Source organism: Microtus ochrogaster, chromosome 10 (assembly GCF_000317375.1).
Source record: "Microtus ochrogaster isolate Prairie Vole_2 chromosome 10, MicOch1.0, whole genome shotgun sequence".
NCBI classification, from domain to species: domain Eukaryota; kingdom Metazoa; phylum Chordata; class Mammalia; order Rodentia; family Cricetidae; genus Microtus; species Microtus ochrogaster.
In genome coordinates, this window is record NC_022016.1 from 35,180,871 (window position 1) to 35,200,793 (window position 19,923).

Genomic DNA, 19,923 nt, shown 5'->3' on the forward strand with positions numbered 1-19,923 from the left:
GCTCACAACCATCTGTAAAGAGGTCTGGCGCCCTCTTCTGGCCTTCAGGCATACACACAGAATATTGTATACATAATAAATAAATAAATAAATATTTAAAAAAAAAAATTCAAGCTGAGCCCTTAATCTTCTTCAGCTAGTTTTAATCTTCCTCAGCTAGTTATATTTGTTTGTGGCAACTAATAGTGATTAATCCATTTAGACAGGGTTGGACTGTTCGTTCTTAAGTGTATTTTTAAAATGGAAGTTATGTAGCAAGACCACTTTAGGGGCCCCAAATAGGAAGATTAGTCAGAGGACTTAACCTTTTTACACTACATTCTAGGGCAGCCCCAGCTTCAGTTTCTAGTTTTCAACAACGCAATTTATTGATGCACACTCCAGGCTGGGGAGGGCTGAGGGGTACACAAGAGAACCAGATTCAGTCCATGCCTGAAGGTCAGCCTTGGAGGTGTGGGCAGGACACATACAGACACAGAGATCCGGTAGCAGGGTGCACAGTCTCACATAGGGACACTCTGGGCACAGGAAGTCAGGAAAGGCTTCCTGAAGAAAATGAGGAGAGCAGGGGGCAGGGCAGCCATCAGAATCTCTGCCTTTTGTACATTTCTAGGCAGTTTAACTTTTGAGACTAGTGGACCCAGGTAAATACTTGAAGCTGACAAGTAAAAGGGGGTTTAGCTCTCATCTCACCATATTCTAGTGAATAAGTTCTCCCCAATCATTTTTGGCCTAGTCCTGGGCTCCACTGCTGTGGTTTTCAAGGCATCCCTGAGACAATTCATATGGACCCAGTGCCTGGCACCTCATCAACTTCTGGTCAATGCACATTATTGTCTTAAGTGCTATCTACAGACTATCTATATCTTGGGTTCAGCTTCTAGTAGTTCCAGTGGTATTACATGCCAAGGCAGGGTTTCCAGCACATCTAAAACTCTTTACTCCCTGATGGTAAAACTCAGTCCTAATCTTCCCGTGGAGCTTTCAAAGAGGTATTCATCCCACCCCCATTTTGGTAGCACTTGGGCAACTACTTCTCAGACTTGCAACTCTGAGACCCTGTGGTCAATACTACCCAGCATCAAAAGCATGATGAGCAGAACCAGTCTTATCCACTAGCCCTAGAGATCCCCTTTTCTTTCACAACTACAAAGGCTCTGTGGTTGTTGATAGAGTTAGTCTGGCATTTTTCTGAGCTCTGATGTTTGTCTGCCTGGGGGTTGCTTCCTCAAACTTAAGAACAGTGAAGAGGCCTGCAACACGTCACAAAGGCTCCAAGCAGAAGCAATTAAAAGAAAAATCTTAGCTGGGTATACACCTATATGCACAGCATGTAGAAAGCTGAGACAGGAGGATTAAGAGTCTAACACCAGCCTGAACTACATAGAGTTACAGAAATGCTGTCCAAAAAAATCATTTCTGGGGCTGAGTTCCTCACTCTTTAGACTTCCATGACATAACATGAATTCCAACTTCAGGGAATCCTGACGTGAAAAATATACTCCTGAAAATGGGGCTGGGAGTTTTAAGTGCAATGCCTGATGGGCCTGGGACAAGGGAAAGGAGCAGAGAAAGGGTACCCAGAGTCAGTCCTCACCACAGCCCTGACCTTGGAGCAGAGCAGGTGGGCAACAGGTCGGGGCAGATGAGGACAAGTAGAGGCAGACAAGGCTCTGATGGTCATTCTTGACAAGAGGGCAGCAGTAGAGGAAGGTGGCTTCGGGCCCCTTCAATTAGTGTGGCCTCAAACTTCTCAGGGCTTAGAAGAGGTATTTTCGGCAAGCTGTTGTCCCACATTTGCATTCAATACGGACCCGTTTCTTGGGGGAGCCAGGGAGCCCAGCCAGGCCAAAGTTGGAGTCCATTCTGGTACTTTCCATGTCCACGGGGTCCACTGTGAAGTCACAGTCAGGGAAGGAGGGAGGGGGGATTTGTTAGAAGGCCTGCATGCATGAAGCGTCCTGCTACTACCCCTTATACCAGAAGACCCAGGGATCTTGAGTTGGGAGTTAGGAGAGGATATTTGGGAGAGTGGTTTGGGATTAGAACTGGAGCACAACACTAGAGGAACTGTTCAGGACGGGTTGAGGAATGTTTCGGGAGGAAGATGGCTGACAGGGAAACCGAAGGGTCATGTCAGGTAGGGTTCAGGAATGAAGGGCAACCTGAGCACCCAAACCCTTGTCCATTATCTTGCCAAGTGTTTCCAGAGATGACTAGTTTATCTATCAAGAAGAGGATTGGCTGGAGAGCACAAGGGTATCTCTTGGTACAGAACAAGGAAGGTGAAAGAGGATTAGAGTCAGGAGGGGCAGTTCGTTCAAGATGGAAGTACCTGTGCCTTAACTCTCCAGCCGAACATCCTCTCCCACAAGTCTTGAGAGAAGGTGGTATTATAAGTCTATCAGGGTTGAGGTTCAGGGGTTAGAAACATGGGAACCCACTTGCCTTGGGCAGGGTTCAGGTAGGAGGCTGGGAGTTAGGAAGAACATCTTAAAACTCCAGCAAAAGAATTTTCCTTGTTCCGCTAATAACCCATATATGCCTTGGGGTAGGGTCCTTATATCCCATGTCATGTGTCCCTGCCCCTGGGGCCCTTGCCACCCCCACCTTGCATGTTGTAATCAAAGGTGAGCTCCTCGCCCGCCCAGATGGTTCTTGTGGCAAAGAAAGCGATGCGGGGTAGTCGCTCATCAAGGTTGTCTATGAATACGTTGTACACCTGCAGGTTGGGATCACACTGGACAAGAAAGAACAGTGGGAAAGTGAGGAGAGGCCCTATCCTGCCCCTCCCAACCCTCTGCCCGCCTGCTGGAGGCACCCACACTATGGTTGACAAAATGAGAGATGTTGCCATAATAGGCGGCATCCACGGTATATACGTCTTCCACGTAGTCCAGGTCAAAGAGGTAGGTGGCGCCCTGGCGGTCGTAGATCTGGCCCCGCCGCTCTGCCTCCTCTGAGGTAATAATCTGGGGGAAGGGGGTAAGATTGGTCATGAAGGTTCAAGAAAGCCAGCCCCAGCTTGATTCTGATCTGGCCCCTGGGAAGAAAAGAACAGTGAGCAGGAGTGAAGTCTACCAGTTCTCAGAGGGTTACCCACCACCCACCCATTCTCCAACCTCTGGAAGGCAGGTGTCTTATAATGGTGTGGAGAGTGGTGGTGGCTGCAAGGTGCCGTTAGAGTGCAAGGAAGAGGACGTCCACTTTCTGTTCCCAGTGAGATGTCCCAGAGCCTCATGTATAGTTGGGGCAAAGCAAGATGGGACAGAAACACAGAGACAGAAAGACCAAGAGCACAGGCAAGAAAGTGAGAGCCAGGGTGCAAGGAGAAACTAACTGACCAAGGGCAGGACAGCAAGAGACATAATACAAGGCAACAACAAAAGGGAATGAGAACCAGTGTAGGCCATGCAGATGGCAAGAACACAGAGGACGTGGGAAATAAAGAGATCCTAGACAGTGGGGACGAAGGTTTGAATAGATGGGAAAGGGACTCAGACAAGAAAGCTAGAGTCAGAGACAAAAACACAGAATCATAGTATGAAAGTTTTAGGTCAGAGAAAGAAGACCAAGGCCACAATCCTCAAATCCTGAGATGACCAGAAAAAGGCTGAGAATAAAACTTCACGATAAAATGACAGAGATAAAGGGAGAGTAAGGATGGGAGAAAATATGAGACAAGGAAGGCACCTCCTCCCACATTTCCTCTCCAGTATCCCCATCCTAATAAGCATGAAGTTACTTTACCATTCCAGTTCTGACCTGCTCTCCCAACCCTCACTTGACATTTCTCACCTCCATGCCTTCCCTGGTACCCCCAACTATAGCCTCTAGCAGCCCTCAAATGCTATTGTCTTTCTGGGTGTCTTACTATACCAAAGAATGCCATCTCCTCAGCCCAGGGTACCCTCACTTCTGGCTTCCCTTCATCTGCCACTATAAGTAGCACAGACAGAGCACAACCCACAGCAGATACATGTCAACTGCTATTTTTTTCTTCTGACCCAGCAATCCATCTGGCCCAAGAGGTAGTCTTCTAGGTAGTTTCAACACTCCCTTCCCACCTGTCTTCTTCCCTCTTCTTCAGAAACACTCTACACTTCCCTGATGACACTGACCATGCTCCTCCTGTGTTTCAAATCTACCCCCTTCTGGGCCTAACCACCCTATGTTCTCTAGCAAGGAAGGCGCCACATTGGTGTCCTATTTCCTACCTGCCTCTTCCGCCATCACCTATGTCCTGTGCCAAGTCCCGATCAACAGCTGCTTCTCTAATCTCTAAAACCTAGATTTACCTCCCAACCACACTTTATACCACTACCATTCCTAAAAGACCCGACTTCCCCATTTACAATTTATTTCATTCATTCAGTGATCTTTTGTTTTGGGGGGTTTTTGATGGTGTAAGCAAATTCAAAGTCCTGCACACACTAGCCACTCTAAGATATACCCTCACCCCACCAGGTTTTTTTTTCACTGGGAACTGAGCCTGCATCCTTCTCATGAGGCTGATCAGTCTGGCTGGTGAAGAATACAGGCCTAGATCTGGTCCTCGGGCCACAGATGCAACAAAGATGGAATCAGACACACATACTGTAAGACACTATTCAGGAAAAACTCAGGTAGTCTGTGTGTGTGTGGTGGTGGTGGGGAATGTAAGAAATATGGCCTAGGGATAGAGCTGGTTAAGCATACTTAGTGCATTGTGGGTTGGGGTGTATGTGTATATGTGTGGCAGTACACACCTTTAATCCCCAGCATTTGGGAGAAAGAAGTAGGCAGATCTGAGTCTGAAGCAGCCTGGTCTACACAGAGAAACCTTGTCTCAAAAAACAAACACAATCCAAATACCCTTAACTCAAGTTCAAGGGATCCAATACCACCTCTCCTTCTGGGCTACATGAACACTGCAAATGAGTGCATGCACACATGCACCCACACAAAGTAAAATAAATCTAAAAAAAAAAAAAGAATGAGATTCAGCCAGGCAGTGGTGGTACACACCTTTAATCCCAACACTTTGGAGGCAGAGGCAGTTGGAGTTCTTTGAGAACTTTGGAACTCTTGAGTTCGAGGCCAACGTGGTCTACAGAGTGAGTTCCAGGACAGCCAGGACTACACAGGAAAAGAAAAAGACTTTTTCCCTGTTTCGAAAAACTAAAAAAAAAGAGATTCATCCTCTAAAGCAGACTCCAGGTCATAACGGGGTATCACCATCATAAACAGTAAAGCCTCTCTCCTGAAGGATATAGCAATAGCCATGCGAGTATTCACTTAAAGCAAAGTATGCCGAGGTAGGCCTATCTCCCTGAGAACCTTATGGGAACTAAGGATAGACATTCTAACTCACCAGCATACTTGCTCGTCTCAAAACCACCTTTCTAGTTGAAATCTTTCAAACCAGAAGAAATGCCCATATCTTCCCCCACTCTATCTTTCTGCCTGTTCTGCTCCTACCTGCTGCCCCAGTCTCACCGGGATGAGTCATAGCCTCCAGGCCTAAACAGCTCCTCTCCCTTTCTATCTCCTGTGATGTCCCACCCTGAAAACTCATTCATGTTTCCATCCCTACTCTCTATCAGCTCTCCAGACTGTCAAGGAAAACAGGGAGCCTAGGAATTAGCAGCTTAAAAAGACTACAAATATGGATGAGAAATAGAAAACTGAGTCAGTGGCTACTCAGCCCCCTCCTGTGAGATCCTAAATCTCCGTGGACACTTTCTCTGAAAAAAAAAAAGTAAATAGGCTTGCCAGAACACCTGGTTTAAATAAGGATTTCCTATCTACTTCACTTTACTAGTCTATAGAATGGGAATGTCAGCAACAAAGTCTCAACTTAGGGGCTGTTTTATAACACAAGTGCATGTGTATGAAAAATATTTTGTGTTGGTTTTGCAATGACTAGTTGAGTAGTAGCGTTACCTTGTTGAAACCTAAGGTTCACCCTTTATGTGCCAAATTACTATCATTTAATCAATTAAAACTCACCTCCATTCCAGAGATGATAAAATATAGAGAATGCATGTTTTAGAACAAATAAACTGCTAGTATTCTCTGCTTGATTAGGCTAGAAATAATCTGTGGAAACATGAAAATCTGGAACAAAGACAGAAAGATCCATAGGAGCAGAAACTGTTATAAACTGCCAGTTCCCTGAAAGATTTGCATCCATGTTTGAGATGATACTCTGAATTAATTACACAGTACCTTGCAGGTTAGAATGTGGCTTAGTGGCACTACCTAGCATAAGGGAGGTTCCCCATTCTACAGGAATAGGTTACAATAATATACTACCTCCCTCAGGAGCATCTAGACAGTGCCCCATAATTAATATTTCTATGATTAAATATATGACTTCACCAGTACAAAAACAATACATCAGGTCAAGTTATTAAAAATAAAAACACCTTTCACATTTTGAACATGTGATTGTCTGAGTTTTACACTAAAGCACTAGCACAAGTTCCGTTGAAGTGCTTCTTCCAAGTCCTTCACAGGGAGGAACTAACTAAATGCTGCTTCTCCTCTTTACCAGAAACTGAGAGAGACATGAAGTGACTGCTGCTGAGTGGTAGGGCAGGAATGCAACCTCGGGCAGGCTGCAGACACCACCTTCTACCCATTACTGTATTTACTGCTTCTTCAGAAGCCACATAAGAAGAAAAGTTTAGCCGGGCGGTGGTGGCGCACGCCTTTAATCCCAGCACTTGGGAGGCAGAGACAGGCGGATCTCTGTGAGTTCGAGACCAGCCTGGTCTACAAGAGCTAGTTCCAGGACAGGCTCCAAAGCCACAGAGAAACCCTGCCTCGAAAAACCAAAAAAAAAAAAGAAGAAGAAGAAAAGTTTACCTCTGGCAGTTTTGGTAGAATGACACCGTCAGAAGGTTCCACAGGTCTGAGGGTACTAGAAGGCCTGAACCTAAAGACAGACCATGGCAAGAAAAAGCTCAAGAAACAACATGCTAAGAATGGATTAGAGCCAGGTGGTGGTGGCGCACGCCTTTAACCCCAGCACTCAGGAGGCAGAAGCAGGTGGATCTCTGTGAGTTCAAGGACAGCTAGTTCCAGGACAGGCTCCAAAGCTACAGAGAAACCCTGTCTCAAAAAACCAAAAAAAACCAAAAAAAAACATTGAATTAGAGAGGGAAAAGTAAGAAAGAGACGAGAGGGCTCCTGGAAACCCTGCTATTTCCAGAGTGGAGGAGTAAGACACTACACCCAGAGGACTAAGCCTTCCTGTGGGGTGTAGGTGCTGTTTTCTATATAAGATCCTGTGTATAGAGAGGGTTTTTCCTTTACCCTGGTCAATATAATTACACTAACCAGCTTCCTGCTTGGGATGACTCTAGAAATGCTGAAATCTTGGAGGGTCTGGACACTTCTCCAGACTGACAGATATCCCAGGCTAAGGGCATCTCTTCTAGAAGGATGTCTATATCCAAGACTATCCATATTACCCTGCGATGAAGACATTTCTGGATTATGGAAAGTTCAAGCTTCTTCCAGGTCGTAAGAGTAGAAGCTTGCATACACCCATAATCCCAGCACTCAGGAAGCAAAGGCAGGTAAGTCTGAGGCCAGCCAGATATACACAGTAAAACCCTGTCTCAAAAAACCAAAAAAGGAAAAAAAAGGGGGGGGGGGTGGAAGTTCCTCTCCTAGTCAGTGTCACAGATACAGTGGACACCCTCAGATGTATCCTCTGGCCAATTACTATCACTCTCCAAGTAAATATCTAGGAGAGACCTATGATATGAAAACACATGAAGTCACATTTAGACAGTCAAGATCTAGGGAAGCTAAATCTCCCAAGCACTGAGATTTGTCTATGTTAAAAAAAAAAAAAGCTGCTCAACCCCAAATGCCCACCATGTCTTACTTTACTTTCTGCTGTACACACCTGCTAGTTGCTCACCCAGACCCTTTTGTTTTACAACTGGTCGCAAAATTAAATCACACACCCCCACACCTCCCTGGTACAGAGGTAAGCTAGTGACTCATTTCCAGCCAACATAGTGGGTACAAGTAGCATGTATTGCTTCCAGGCCTGACTCATTAGTACCTTCCGCTTCAGTCCCCCACTACAAAATGCTGAGAATCTGATGGTGACCTGAAGGGCCTAAGGTACAAGAAAGGCATAAAGGGGAATAAAATCCTAGGGGACTAGAGTCAGTATGTGAACAGGCTATCCTTCACCAAAACACCAACACTAGAGTGTTCACAAACTGGGTTCACAAACCTCCTAGACCAGGCATAGTGGCACATATTTGTGTTTTTTTTTTTTTTTTTTTTTTTTTTTTTGAGAAACACCCTCTGGCCAACTAGCCTACCCTACCAGGCTGGTCTCGAACTCACAGAGATCCGCCTGCCTCTGCCTCCCGAGTGCTGGGATTAAAGGCGTGCGCCACCACCACCCGGCAGTGGCACATATTTGTAATCCCAGCACTCAGGAGGACCATGAGCTCAAAGCCAACCTGAGCTATAGAGGTAGACTCTGCCTCAAACAATGCAGACCAACTCCTAATGTGTTAAGCCACAAAGATCTGGGGATTAGTGATTTTAAAAAAGCTAGCATGCATCATGTACCACCCAGCTTTTCCCCAGGGTAACCTGAAAGTCTAGTTCAGTCGTTCTCAACCTTCCTAATGGTGCTACCCTTTAATCCAGTTCCATGTTGTGATCTCCAAATGTAAAATTATTTTCATTGCTACTTCATAACTGTATTTTTGCTACTGTTATGAAACATAATGTAAAATAAATATCTTATGTTTTTCGATGGTCTTAGGTGACCCCTGAGAATCCCAGGGGTTGCAACTCACAAGGTTGAGAACCACTGGTCTAGAGGCTCTTGCCAAATTTCCATCCAAGACAAGCCTACATGCTACTTTAGTTTCATTGTTTGTGATACAATAATCCTTATCACAAAATGAGAGAACTTGCCTTACTAGGTGATGCAACCCTGTGTGACTAGACCACATAGCTTTGCAAAGGTTTACTGCCTGAAGCTTGGTTCCCACTTTCTTTGCTATATACCCTTATGAAGCCATTTGAGGTCAGAAGTACTTCAGTGTTCTTTTTACTACCAGCATGATCCTGTTGATGTGTCAGGTAAAAGCACTGACCCCTGCTACAATGTCCCTATAACACTCAGACCAATGCCTTAGGCACCAAAGGAAAGCAGGAGAGTTTTAGGCACATGGTTCAGGCATGCACACTACAAACATATAGCAGGAAAGGCTACACACATAACCAGACCCATCTCCTCACCTCTCCCACATACTCCATAACAAAGCTATTTTTGCGGATCTTTTCCAGTGTGCGGACACCCCAGCCTCGCCCATCATTAGTGCGGAAGATGCAGAGGTCGTAGCGGATGCCTTTCTGGACTACACGGTTAGGGCAATCATAGCCACAGCAACATCGGGAGTTGCACTCGTAGATGGGCTGCCCAGCTTTCAGCCGCACCTGGCCTTGGTCATTGTAGGCAAACTTGTGCATGGATGCTCCAGGGCAACAGCCTCCAGTGGGTGCCAACAGACAGTCCTGGCACTCACAGCCAACAGCCACCTGGTTGAGGGTGATGCCCTCACCAACACGATACTCATTGATATAGACAAAAGACCGTGGAGGGCCATCCAGGTCTACCTCATTCTCCACAGTGATGCGTCCCAGGTGGCTGCGCTTGGCATTGAGCTCTTGCTCCCAGCGCTGCAGTGCCCGCCTCTGCTTGGCCTTCTGCACCAGGTAGTTGGCTAAGTTTGGGTCCAGGTGCCTGGGTGGCTTTGACCGGCGATGCCGGCGGAGCAGCTCTCTTTCTAAGTCCTTGTGGAACTGCTTGAGAATGCGCACGCATTTGAGATTCTGCCGTGGCTCCCAGGTATTCTCTGACTCGGGATATCCACGCCATTTAACCAGGTAGTACTCCTGATCCTGTTAGGACAGGAACAGGAGAGTGCCATAAATGTGAGATCCTTGTGGCAACGGAGAACACTCAACCCACACTACTCTTTTTCTAGAATGGGTTCATGCAGTGCCTCTTTTGGAGTAAGAATTAATATATTCAACTTCCACTCTCTTATTACTAGCTGTTGAAATTCCTACTTTTTCAACCCCCCAGATCACTTCCTCTTATATTCCAATGATCTGTTCAGGCCCAAACTCCTAGTTAGTTTTTTTTTTGGTTCCTCTTGAGCTCATACTCCCCACTAAATACATTTAGATCTGATCCCTTCCACCACATCAAAACACTGCCACTGCCGGGCGGTGGTGGCGCACGCCTTTAATCCCAGCACTCGGGAGGCAGAGGCAGGTGGATCTCTGTGAGTTCTAGGCCAGACTGGTCAAAAGAGCAAGTTCCAAGACAGCTAGGACTGTTATAAAGAAAAACCCTGTCTCAAAAAAACCAAAAATAAATACATAAAAAAGAACTTCAATATTTGTCTACAAGTAATTTATATTTTCAAGTGGAAAAAGACATTTGAGGATTTATTCTGCCTATTATTTGAGAAAGGCACTTGATTTCCCCACCTGTAAAATGGAAATAGAACCATCTATCATGCCATTTTTCCACAGGTGAAAATTCTCTTTGTGAAGAGATGTGAAGGTTGGGTGGGGAAGAGGGTTCCCTGCCAGGGCAGTAGCACACACCCCCACCAGACTTACACGGATCTTCTTATAATCACACAGGTACTCGACTTCAAAGTCATAAAGATTCTTCTTAGAAATGCCAAGGGCAGGACAAGAAAGCTTGGCTAGTCGGCACAGATCCTGAAGCTGATTCCAGGACGATTTGCAACATACACGGCAGCCTGGAATGAGAAAGCACAGGAGTCAAACAAATAGATTCCACAGACCTTAACCAAACTTTTTTCTTTAATTTTTTGGTTTTAAGAGACACGGTTTCTCTGAGTAGCTTTGGAGCCTGTCCTAGAACTAGTTCTATAGACCTGGTTGGGCCTCAAACTCAGAGATCCGCCTGCCTCTGCCTCCTGACTGCCAGGATTAACCACCGCCCTGCAACTTAACCAAGGCCCTCTGCAACAGGAACATGCCAGTTCCTTGAATCCTAATGCTCAAGTGCCCAGGGAAAACTCCTGGAGAGAAACCTGCCCCCCGCCCCACGCAGAGAGTCACCCACCTTTCTTTCCCTGTACACCGAGGAATCCAGTTCTTCGAGAAAGGACCCATCCCCTCTTCTGGGAGAATCTACTCCAAACCCTGGCCCCTAACCCTGGAACAGTAAGGCAGAAAATGGAGCAGCTTGCAGCATGAACTGTCTGTAAAAGGATCTAAACCCTGGCCCCTAACCCTGGAACAGCAAGGCAGAAAATGGAGCAGCTTGCAGCCTGAACTGTCTGTAAAAGGATCTACTGCCAGAACTCCCAAGATCCAAAAACTGCCTACAAACTTGCCTTAGGTTCAAGATCTAATCACCCCTCTTCCCACTTTGCAAAAGAAAGAAACAGCTCCCTAGCTCAGTAGGGTGCATTGCCTAAGGGGTGTGTGTGGGGGGTTAGGATGAAAATCCCTAGGGCACGAGAGGTGTTATCTGTAAAGAAAGGTCTTTAACCACTTAGCTGAAACACCTGGACCACATATTTTGGAATTAAAAAATTTGGGGATTTAAAAAATGTAACTTTAGACACATTCATAGCAGGATCTAACACATCAAGCCATCCATAATCAAACACATTAACAACAAACACATCTACACCGAAAGCCTGAATTTTCCACATTAAATAACCTCACTGAATAATCCCACTTTTAAAGATCCCCTTTAGTGCTGGTCAGTGGAGGCGCCAGCACTCAGGAGGCAGAGGAAAGCAGATACGAGTTCAAAGCCAGCCTGGTCTACAGAGTGAGTTCCAAGACAGCCAAGGCTACAGAGAAACCCTGCCTTAAAAAACCAAACAAAACAAAAAAATCATCATCTGCCACGATTAGTGACAAATCTAAGAAAAAGACTTCTACTTTCGGGACTTTTTAGATTTTGGAATTATAAAGATTGTGGAAAGGTGTCACATTAAGCGGGAAGTAGCGGTACTAGCACTCGGGAGGCAGAAGCAGGCAAATCTCAAGATCTCTGTGAGTTCGAGGCCAGCCTGGTCAAAATACTAAATCCCACAGTGAGACCCAGTCTGGGGGGGGGGGAGAGGCTGTAACATTACTGCAAGCTTCCTCGACTTAGTCTGGGCTGTTTTTTCAGGCTGCATTATCCCTTGCTTTCTCATTCCACGTTCCTGTGACTCCAGAGGGCTGTGCTCTCAATTCGCGAACATGTAAACAGTTCATGCGGCAAGTCACTGACACACACGGGGTCGCCAAGCGGCTTTCAAGTACACACCCCTGTTTCAAAACGCACCCTCGAGTGCGCTCCCGAAGCCATGTTTGTAACCCACCCCTGTCAGAAGACACTTGAGGCTAACTGTCTGCTGAAGCGACCCACTGCCATCTTTAGAAAAGGCTAAAACCTAAAGCCATCAGAACGCGGTCCTCCCGGGCGCGCGAGCGCCCGCCGAAACCCGGGCAAGCACTTTCCCGAGCCAAGGCCCGGCGCCTCGTCCCCTCTCCGGGCCCGTCCTTCCTCGAGCCTGCGTGCCACCTGCGGTCGCCCCCCCTCCGGGGCCGCCCCGACCCCGCGCCTCACGCCCCGAGCCGCCCGGCGCGCTCCCCGCCGCGGCAGCCCGGCTCCCACTTGTGGAATCTCTCCTCCCAGCCCTAGCCGCCGCCAAGCCTGCCCGACGCGGTCACCCCTCTCTCCCCGCACATGGAGGAGTCCAGCCCTCCTATCACCGAGCCCCCCGCTCCCTCTCCCGAGGAGAATCTTCGCCCCGAAACCTTGCCCCCAGCGCGCCGAGATACTTCCCACCTAGAGTCGCCGGTTCCCCCATTTTGAGAAGGGGGTCCGTTCCCCTTCTTCCTCCCCTTCCGGCGTCTCCCGTGGAAAGCGAAAGAGTAATGGTCACCGGGAGCCGCTTTTCCCGCGTGTGGTCGCAACCTTCTCCTCAGGACTCTGGCGCGTGCGTGGGCGCGCCGGCCGGCAGCGCGCGACCGAGAACCCCTGCGCGCAGTCTGCGCAGCCCCGCGCCCCCCGCGGCCGAAGCACGCGCCCCCTCCCCTCAGCCCCGCCCAGCCCGCGCGCCGGGCCCGCGCTCTTCAGCCCCATCTTTTCGGCACCGGTCTTCTAGCTCCAGGCTTCGTGGCTCCGGACGTCTTAGCCGGAGCCCTCCACACCTTCCCTCCATTCTACTCGACCGGGCCAGTAGCCTGCGCCTCAGCCATCACAGCTTCACCTTTTAAATTTTCCGCCATCTTTCTCCACAGCTAACGACATTCGGGCCTAGCAGGCCTCGCGAGAAGAGAGCGCGCGCGGGCGTGGCCGGGAACGCGCAGTCTATTGGCCGTCCCTCGCCGCCCACAGCCCCCGCGCGGACCAATCGGAGAAATGGGAGCGAACCCCTCCCGCCAGCACGAGCGGTCTGGAGTCCCGTGCTCGCTGCTCTTTCCCAGAGTGCGTCTGGGCAGTAGAAGTGGTTGAAGTTGCTTAAGGCCCTGCCCCGTCAGTCCGACCGTCACTATGCTAGCCAATCACGTCGTCAGCCATTCAGAAAGGGACTGTTTTTGTCAGATTCCAATTATGTCCGTCATCATACGTCCTCAAGCAGGCTTTCGCTTCCAGGGTGGACCTAGCGCCATATATAGGTACTCTGTCGGTCACCTGGTTCAAATAAATAATAAGTCGGTTGCCACCGTCAGATTCCGATCGCTTGCCTCCTCATCCACGCTGTGCATCAGTCATTAGTAGCGTCCATCTATTACCCACCAGCCCTGAGTCCCCTGAAGCACCGCCTATTGCTGTTAGACAGCCTACCATTCCCTCGGACTGTCCCCATCACCCTGTCAGCTCTTTTCTCATGTGCAGGTGGCATGGGACCGGCTGAGAGTACCCCAGAAAGGGACTTCTCATAAACTACAGCGTGCACCTATGGCCTGAAGTAGCCTGGGATTAGGCCAGCTAGTCATTGTCAGCTCCCAAAAGCGCTCTGGACAGTCACACTGCCATGTGGTCACTGTGGATCATTTTGGTTGCTCCTCATTTACCTCGGGACTGCTCAGTGGCTACAGCACCTAGCTAAGCCCTCACAACAGGGAGGGCTACGATGAAACCTCGGTGTCACCTGTCAGTGGATCCCCTGGTTTAAAGGGGAAACTCCATGGGTGACAATCGATTGCTAAAGGCAGGAGACGCTGAGAAACTCTTTCTTTTCTTTTCTTTATTTGTTTTTTGTTATTTTTGTTTTTGTTTTCGAGACAGGGTTTCTCTGTTGCTTTAGAGCCTGTCCTGGAACTAGCTTTTGTAGACCAGGCTGGCCTTGAACTCACAGAGCTCCGCCTGCCTCTGCCTCCCGGAGCGCTGGGATTAAAGGCATGCGCCACCACCTCCCAGTGAGAAACCCTTTCTTGAAAAATTAAAAGAAAGAAAAAAAGAAACCTACATTTACCAGGTGGTGGCACAGGCCTTTAATCCCAGCACTCGGGAGGCAGAAACAGGAGGAGCTGCGTGAGTTTGAGGCCAGCCTGGTGTACAGTGTTGTGATCCAGCTGCCCTCATTCCCCCTGACCGACAGGGGGACTTCCTTGGGATCTGTAATTGACAAGGATGCTTGTGTTCTTTCTGGCTGGTGCTTTTCCACAGAAGCAGTAGAGGTATAAAAGACTTTGGCTGGGGCAGAATAAAGGTTGCTGTTCTTCCACCTGAAAAGAAGCTTCAGTGTCTCAATCCCAGCACCCCCCAACAGTCTCGGCAAGTCCAGGGTGCGCTGGGTGCGGCATACAGAGAAAGTTCCAGGACAAGCTCCAAAGCTACAGAAAAACCTTGTATGTTGGGAGGGTGGAGATGGACAGCAACCCAGGAAAATATCCAACATTGACCCCTGGCCTACATATGTGTATATACACACACACACACAGATAAATGTAATAAAAATTAAAAATACCAGGCTGGAGAGATGGCTCAGTGGTTAAGAGCATTGACTGCACCTCCAGGGAACCAGGGTTCAATTCCCAGCACCCCCATGGCAGCTCACAACTGTCTGTAACTCCAATTCCAGGGGATCCTACACCCTCATACCAATGTACATAAAATAAAGTTAAACAAATTATTTACAAAACAGGAAAAACATTAAAAAATTAAAAATCAGCCGGGTGGTGGTGGTGCATGCCTTTAATCCCAGCACTCCGGGAGGCAGAGGCAGGCAGATCTCTGTGAGTTCAAGGACAGCCTGGTCTACAAGAGCTAGTTCCGGGACAGGCTCCAAAGCTACAGAGAAACGCTGTCTAGAAAAACAACAACAACAACAAAAAGTTAAAAATCAAGTGGCTAGCAATCAAGGAAGATACCCAACATTGACCACTAGCCCACAGGAGTATGTACATATTCCAGAAAAGTCAGAAAAATCCAGAATTTCACAAAGTGCAACTTGTTACAGATTTGCAGACTTAAAGAGTATCTCTAATGTTTTGATGAATGTGGCCAGTCAGATATTTTATTAAGCTTATTTCATTAAATATCTATTCAAAACAATTTGGCCATAAGTAGTTAGCATGAAATGTTCACCTGACCTTCTTGAGACAGAGTTTCTCTGTAACAGCCCTGGGTATGCTGGAACTTGCTTTCTAGATCAGGCTGTCCTTGAACCCAGAGACCTGCCTGCCTCTGCCACTCAAGTGCTGGGAATAAAGGCGTGCGCCGCTGCCACCACCACCTGGTTCACCTGACTTAATGACTTTGTTCATCCTATAGGTTTCGAAAGTGCTGGGGTCATATGCCTCACCACCTAAGGTTATAACTAAAATGACTGTGGTCATGTCAAGCTGGTTTCCTACAATGAGTCTAGCATTTCTCGTTCCCAGTATGAATCAACCCATCAATATCTTGTGATGTGTTAGGTCCCTCAGAGAGACTTGGATTCTATCGGGACAGAGTTTGCAACTACATGCATCCAAGGAGTCGGGGAGGTTCACTGACAGCCCTTAATCAGTTGGCCTGTGACTTAGTCATTCTTCCTCTCGTGCTGTCAGACAACCAGGGAGTTAGTCTCAGCATCCCACTAACTATATACTACCTGTGAGTGATCAGTCAGAACCCTCAATATCGCATGATTCCACCAAGGTAGACAACCAGCCACCAGAAAGAGCTTCCTAGCAGGAAGCGACAGGCTTGATCCGCCAGCCTGAAATTGCCCAGGCTAGCTCTGCTAGAGCACCCAACTTCATTTACTCTGGAAAAGGCCAGTGACTCAAGGACAGGTTGGGACCAAAGAAAAAGATTAATTTGGAAAGTCAGAAAACAAAAGATAGGAGACTGTCACCAACAAAGACCATCTTGCTTAGGGTCTGCAGATAGAAAGTGACCAAAGGATTTGAGAAAACTATCTTTCTAGTTTGAGTTTGAGGATGGCTGGGCTGGTCATAAATTCCACAGAGGCCTGCTTTTCTGAAACAGGAGCTGTGGTCTGAAGGTCACTGGATGTTCCAGAGTCCGCAGGACATCGGATGTTCCAGAGTCTGTAAATCTAGAGAAAAGTTACTGATTAGCAAGTTTGCTGACTTTTTTTTTTTAATGTCAGGAAGTTGCTTTACCTTGCAACTTAAAGATACTGAATAGGGCATGGGGCACAAAGCAACTTTGGCCAGAGAACAATTGAAGCCATTAAGAAGCCCCACTCAGGAGTTATCTGCAGCAAAGCTCGTGGGACACTAATAATAAATTGCTTGCTTTCGTGACCTCCAGAACTTTGGATTGTTTTTTGAGACAGCTTTTCTCTGTGTAGCGTTGGCCATCCTGGAACTAACCCTAGACTAGGCTGGCCTCCAACTCAGAGATCTAACTGCCTCTGCCTCCCAAGTGCTAGGTTTAAAGGCGGGATTTTTTTTTCCTTAGTTAAATCATCTGAAGTAGGAAGACACACTATTAATCCAGATCTTTTAAAGTGGGAAGATCCACTTTTATTTAATCCAGGTCTTTTGAGGTGGGACGATTCACCTGTACTCTGGGCCACACCTTCTGCTGGCAGCCTAAATAAGTCCATGAAAGAGAGACACTTGCTCCCTGCCTGCTTGCCCTCACTCTCACTGACAAGTTCTTTCCTTCACTGGCATTAGAGCCTACTTCTTCAGGATTCCAGCTTACACTAAAAACCAGCTGAGACCTCCAGCCTCGTGGACTGAACAGCTACTGGATTCTTGGACCTTCTATTGGAAGACAGCCATTGTTGAACTAGCAGGACCACAACCTGTAAGCCATTCTAATAAATCCCACATTCTATAAGTTCTATTCCTCTAGAGAACCCTAACACAAATTTTAGTACCAGGAGTGGTTATAGAGCAACAGAAGTATAGGGTTGAATATTTTAAGTATCTGGAATAGGCATTCTAATTTGCTGACACCTACAGTTATCGAATCCTCTCCAGTTACTGAAGCCTCTCCTGGGAGCTCAGAGAGAACTGAGCATCCATGGGATGAACTGTTTTACAAACTGAAGGAGACAAATGCATTTGGTTATCCTGATTCACCACTTGTGAGAGACGATGGATTTGGTGACTTTTGACAATTGGTGGGGAAAAAACTTGAGGAAAATAAAGATGTTGGCTGTTTGCTCCTTCCATCTCTGGATAAACTGACAATGGAAAAAATGCACTTCTAAGATCTCAGAATACAGAGAAGGACAACAATGAACTCAGTGATAAAACCAACCGGCTCCAGATGCAAACAAACAGTCTAGAGGTGTCTAAGTGTGCCCTGGAAGAGAATCTTCTCTCCAGCAGCCAGAGCTCAAGTTGTGGAAAATCAAACTGAAGCCCTCAAAAGACTTGAATTACAATGAAAATTCAAGTCCCAGTCTCAGAGGGTGTCAGAGGTTAAAGTAAGGCATCAGTTGGTAAAGAATGGGATTCTGTACCTAGGGATGGGGATGTGTGGGATGACCCTACTGATGCTGAGAACTCCGAATCCTCAGATTCTCAAGGTTTATCTCACCCAAGGAAGTACTCTCTCCACCCTCAGCAGAAGATAGACCCTCAGTCCACCCCTTGAAATATTGCCTTTTCTGCTTTGATTGAGGAAATCAATCCCGAGTTGTCCGCTAAACCAGCAGTGAATTTCTTTGAAGGTGATGCCAAGCAAAACAATACTGTTGTCCCTCGGGGCCCAGCAAGTTGCCTCTAGACCTATAACCAGACTCAAGGCAAAGCAGGCTCCTGGAGGAGAGGTAGAAAGTGTGGTCCAGGAGGAGATAAAGCTACGCTACTAAAGAGCTTAATGAGCTTGCTAATTCATTCAAGCAGAAGTCTGGGGAATATGTGTAGGAATGGATTGGTATAGTATAACGATGGAAGGAACATAATACTGGATCAGGCTGAGTTTATTGATATAACCTGAATGGAGAGTCTAGGTCTATGGAAGCTCGCTCAGTTAAAAAGGAAAGAGATGGACGGTGGTGGTGCACATCTTTAATCCCTGTACTCGGGAGGCAGAGGCAGGCAGATCTCTAAATTCAAGGCCTGGTCTACAGAGAGTTCCAGGACAGGCTCCAAAGCCACCGAGAAACCCTGCCTTGGGGAAAAAAACATAAAGAGAAAGAATGGTGTTACCAGTGGCGCTGGCACACACCTCTCATCCCAGTACTTAAAGGTAGAGGCAGGCAGATATCCAAGTGGTAAGCATGGTCTAAAGAGCAAGTTCCAGGACAGCCTGACCTACACAGAGAAACCCTGACTCAGAACAAAAGGGTGTTGCATGATATTTTACTCTTTTGACTTTTCTGGGGGTTTCACCACCCAGCTCCCAAATAAATTATACAGAGGCTTATTATTATTCTTAGTTATGAATGTCCGACCTTAGCTTGGCTTGTTTCTTGCCAGCTTTTCTTAGTTTATATTATCCCAATGACCTTTTGCCTCTGGGTTTTTATCTTTCTCTATTTCTGTATACCTTTCTTTACTGCTTTCTCGGTGCCTGGCTGGGTGGCGGAGTGGCTGGGTGGCTGGCTGGCCCCTGATGTCCTCCTCTCCTTGTTCTCTGTTGCTCTTCTTCTCTCCTACCAGAGTTCTCCTTCTATTTATCCTCTCTGCCTGCCAGCCCCACCTATCCTTGCTCCTGCCTCGTTATTGGCCATTCAGCTCCTTAGTAGGACCATCAGGTATTTTAGACAGACACAGTAACACGGCTTCACAGAGTTAGGCAAATATGGCGCAAAGTCACACACCTGAAAATAATATTCCCCAACAAAAAAGTATCAAAATTTATTTGAATGGTTGGCTGAAGTATTTGTGGAAAGCTGGCCTGCTGAAAAGGAGTTGGAGATGGTGGATATCCCTCAGCTTAGTGTTGATGAAGGGATTGGAAGGCTCAGGGAAATTGCAAGGCTAGAGTGGATACGCTGCATGAAACATAATTAATGGGTTCACTTGGGCCCCAAAGTAGCAGGGGCCAAGTGGCAGGACCGAATCACCAGAGACAAGGTGGCTGTAGTTATAATGGGCAGCACGGACAAAGCCGTGCCCATAATGGCCTAACCAGTAATAGGCAGCACAGGCAAAGTAAATTCTGTGGTGGCATGATTCGTATGGACCTTTAGCACCAGTACCGCTTGAATGAAGGGATGACCAGAGTCCCTTGAGGAAGGCCCTTGATAAAATACCTAAGAGTCTTGCTGTTACCCTTTCCCCAGTCCTTGCCCAGAGGGATCTATATCCTACATGACTTTTTTTTATATTTATTTATTTATTTATTTATTTATTTATTTATTTATTTATTTATTATGTATACAATATTCTGTCTGCGTGTATGTCTGCAGGCCAGAAGAGGGCACCAGACCTCATTACAGATGGTTGTAAGCCACCATGTGGTTGCTGGGAATT

The 19,923-nt window shown here is 47.2% G+C and overlaps 1 protein-coding gene across 4 annotated transcripts; it reads right to left on the minus strand.

The window, feature by feature from the left end:
* Positions 1-341: 341 nt before the first annotated feature.
* On the minus strand, positions 342-13,336 carry Suv39h1 (suppressor of variegation 3-9 homolog 1). Of its 4 annotated transcripts, XM_026782326.1 has the most exons (7): positions 12,872-13,023; positions 11,141-11,233; positions 10,666-10,811; positions 9,271-9,933; positions 2,826-2,972; positions 2,611-2,740; positions 342-1,894 (listed from the first exon to the last, which is right to left on the minus strand). In XM_026782326.1, the coding sequence occupies exons 1-7, from the start codon at positions 12,891-12,893 to the stop codon at positions 1,761-1,763; spliced, it is 1,335 nt and encodes a 444-aa protein (XP_026638127.1). In that variant the 5' UTR covers positions 12,894-13,023; the 3' UTR covers positions 342-1,760. The 4 variants fall into 4 exon arrangements, with proteins under 4 accessions (XP_026638127.1, XP_005352866.1, XP_026638129.1 ...); XM_005352809.3 differs by lacking the exons at positions 11,141-11,233; positions 12,872-13,023 and adding an exon at positions 13,296-13,336; XM_026782328.1 differs by lacking the exon at positions 11,141-11,233.
* Positions 13,337-19,923: the final 6,587 nt, after the last annotated feature.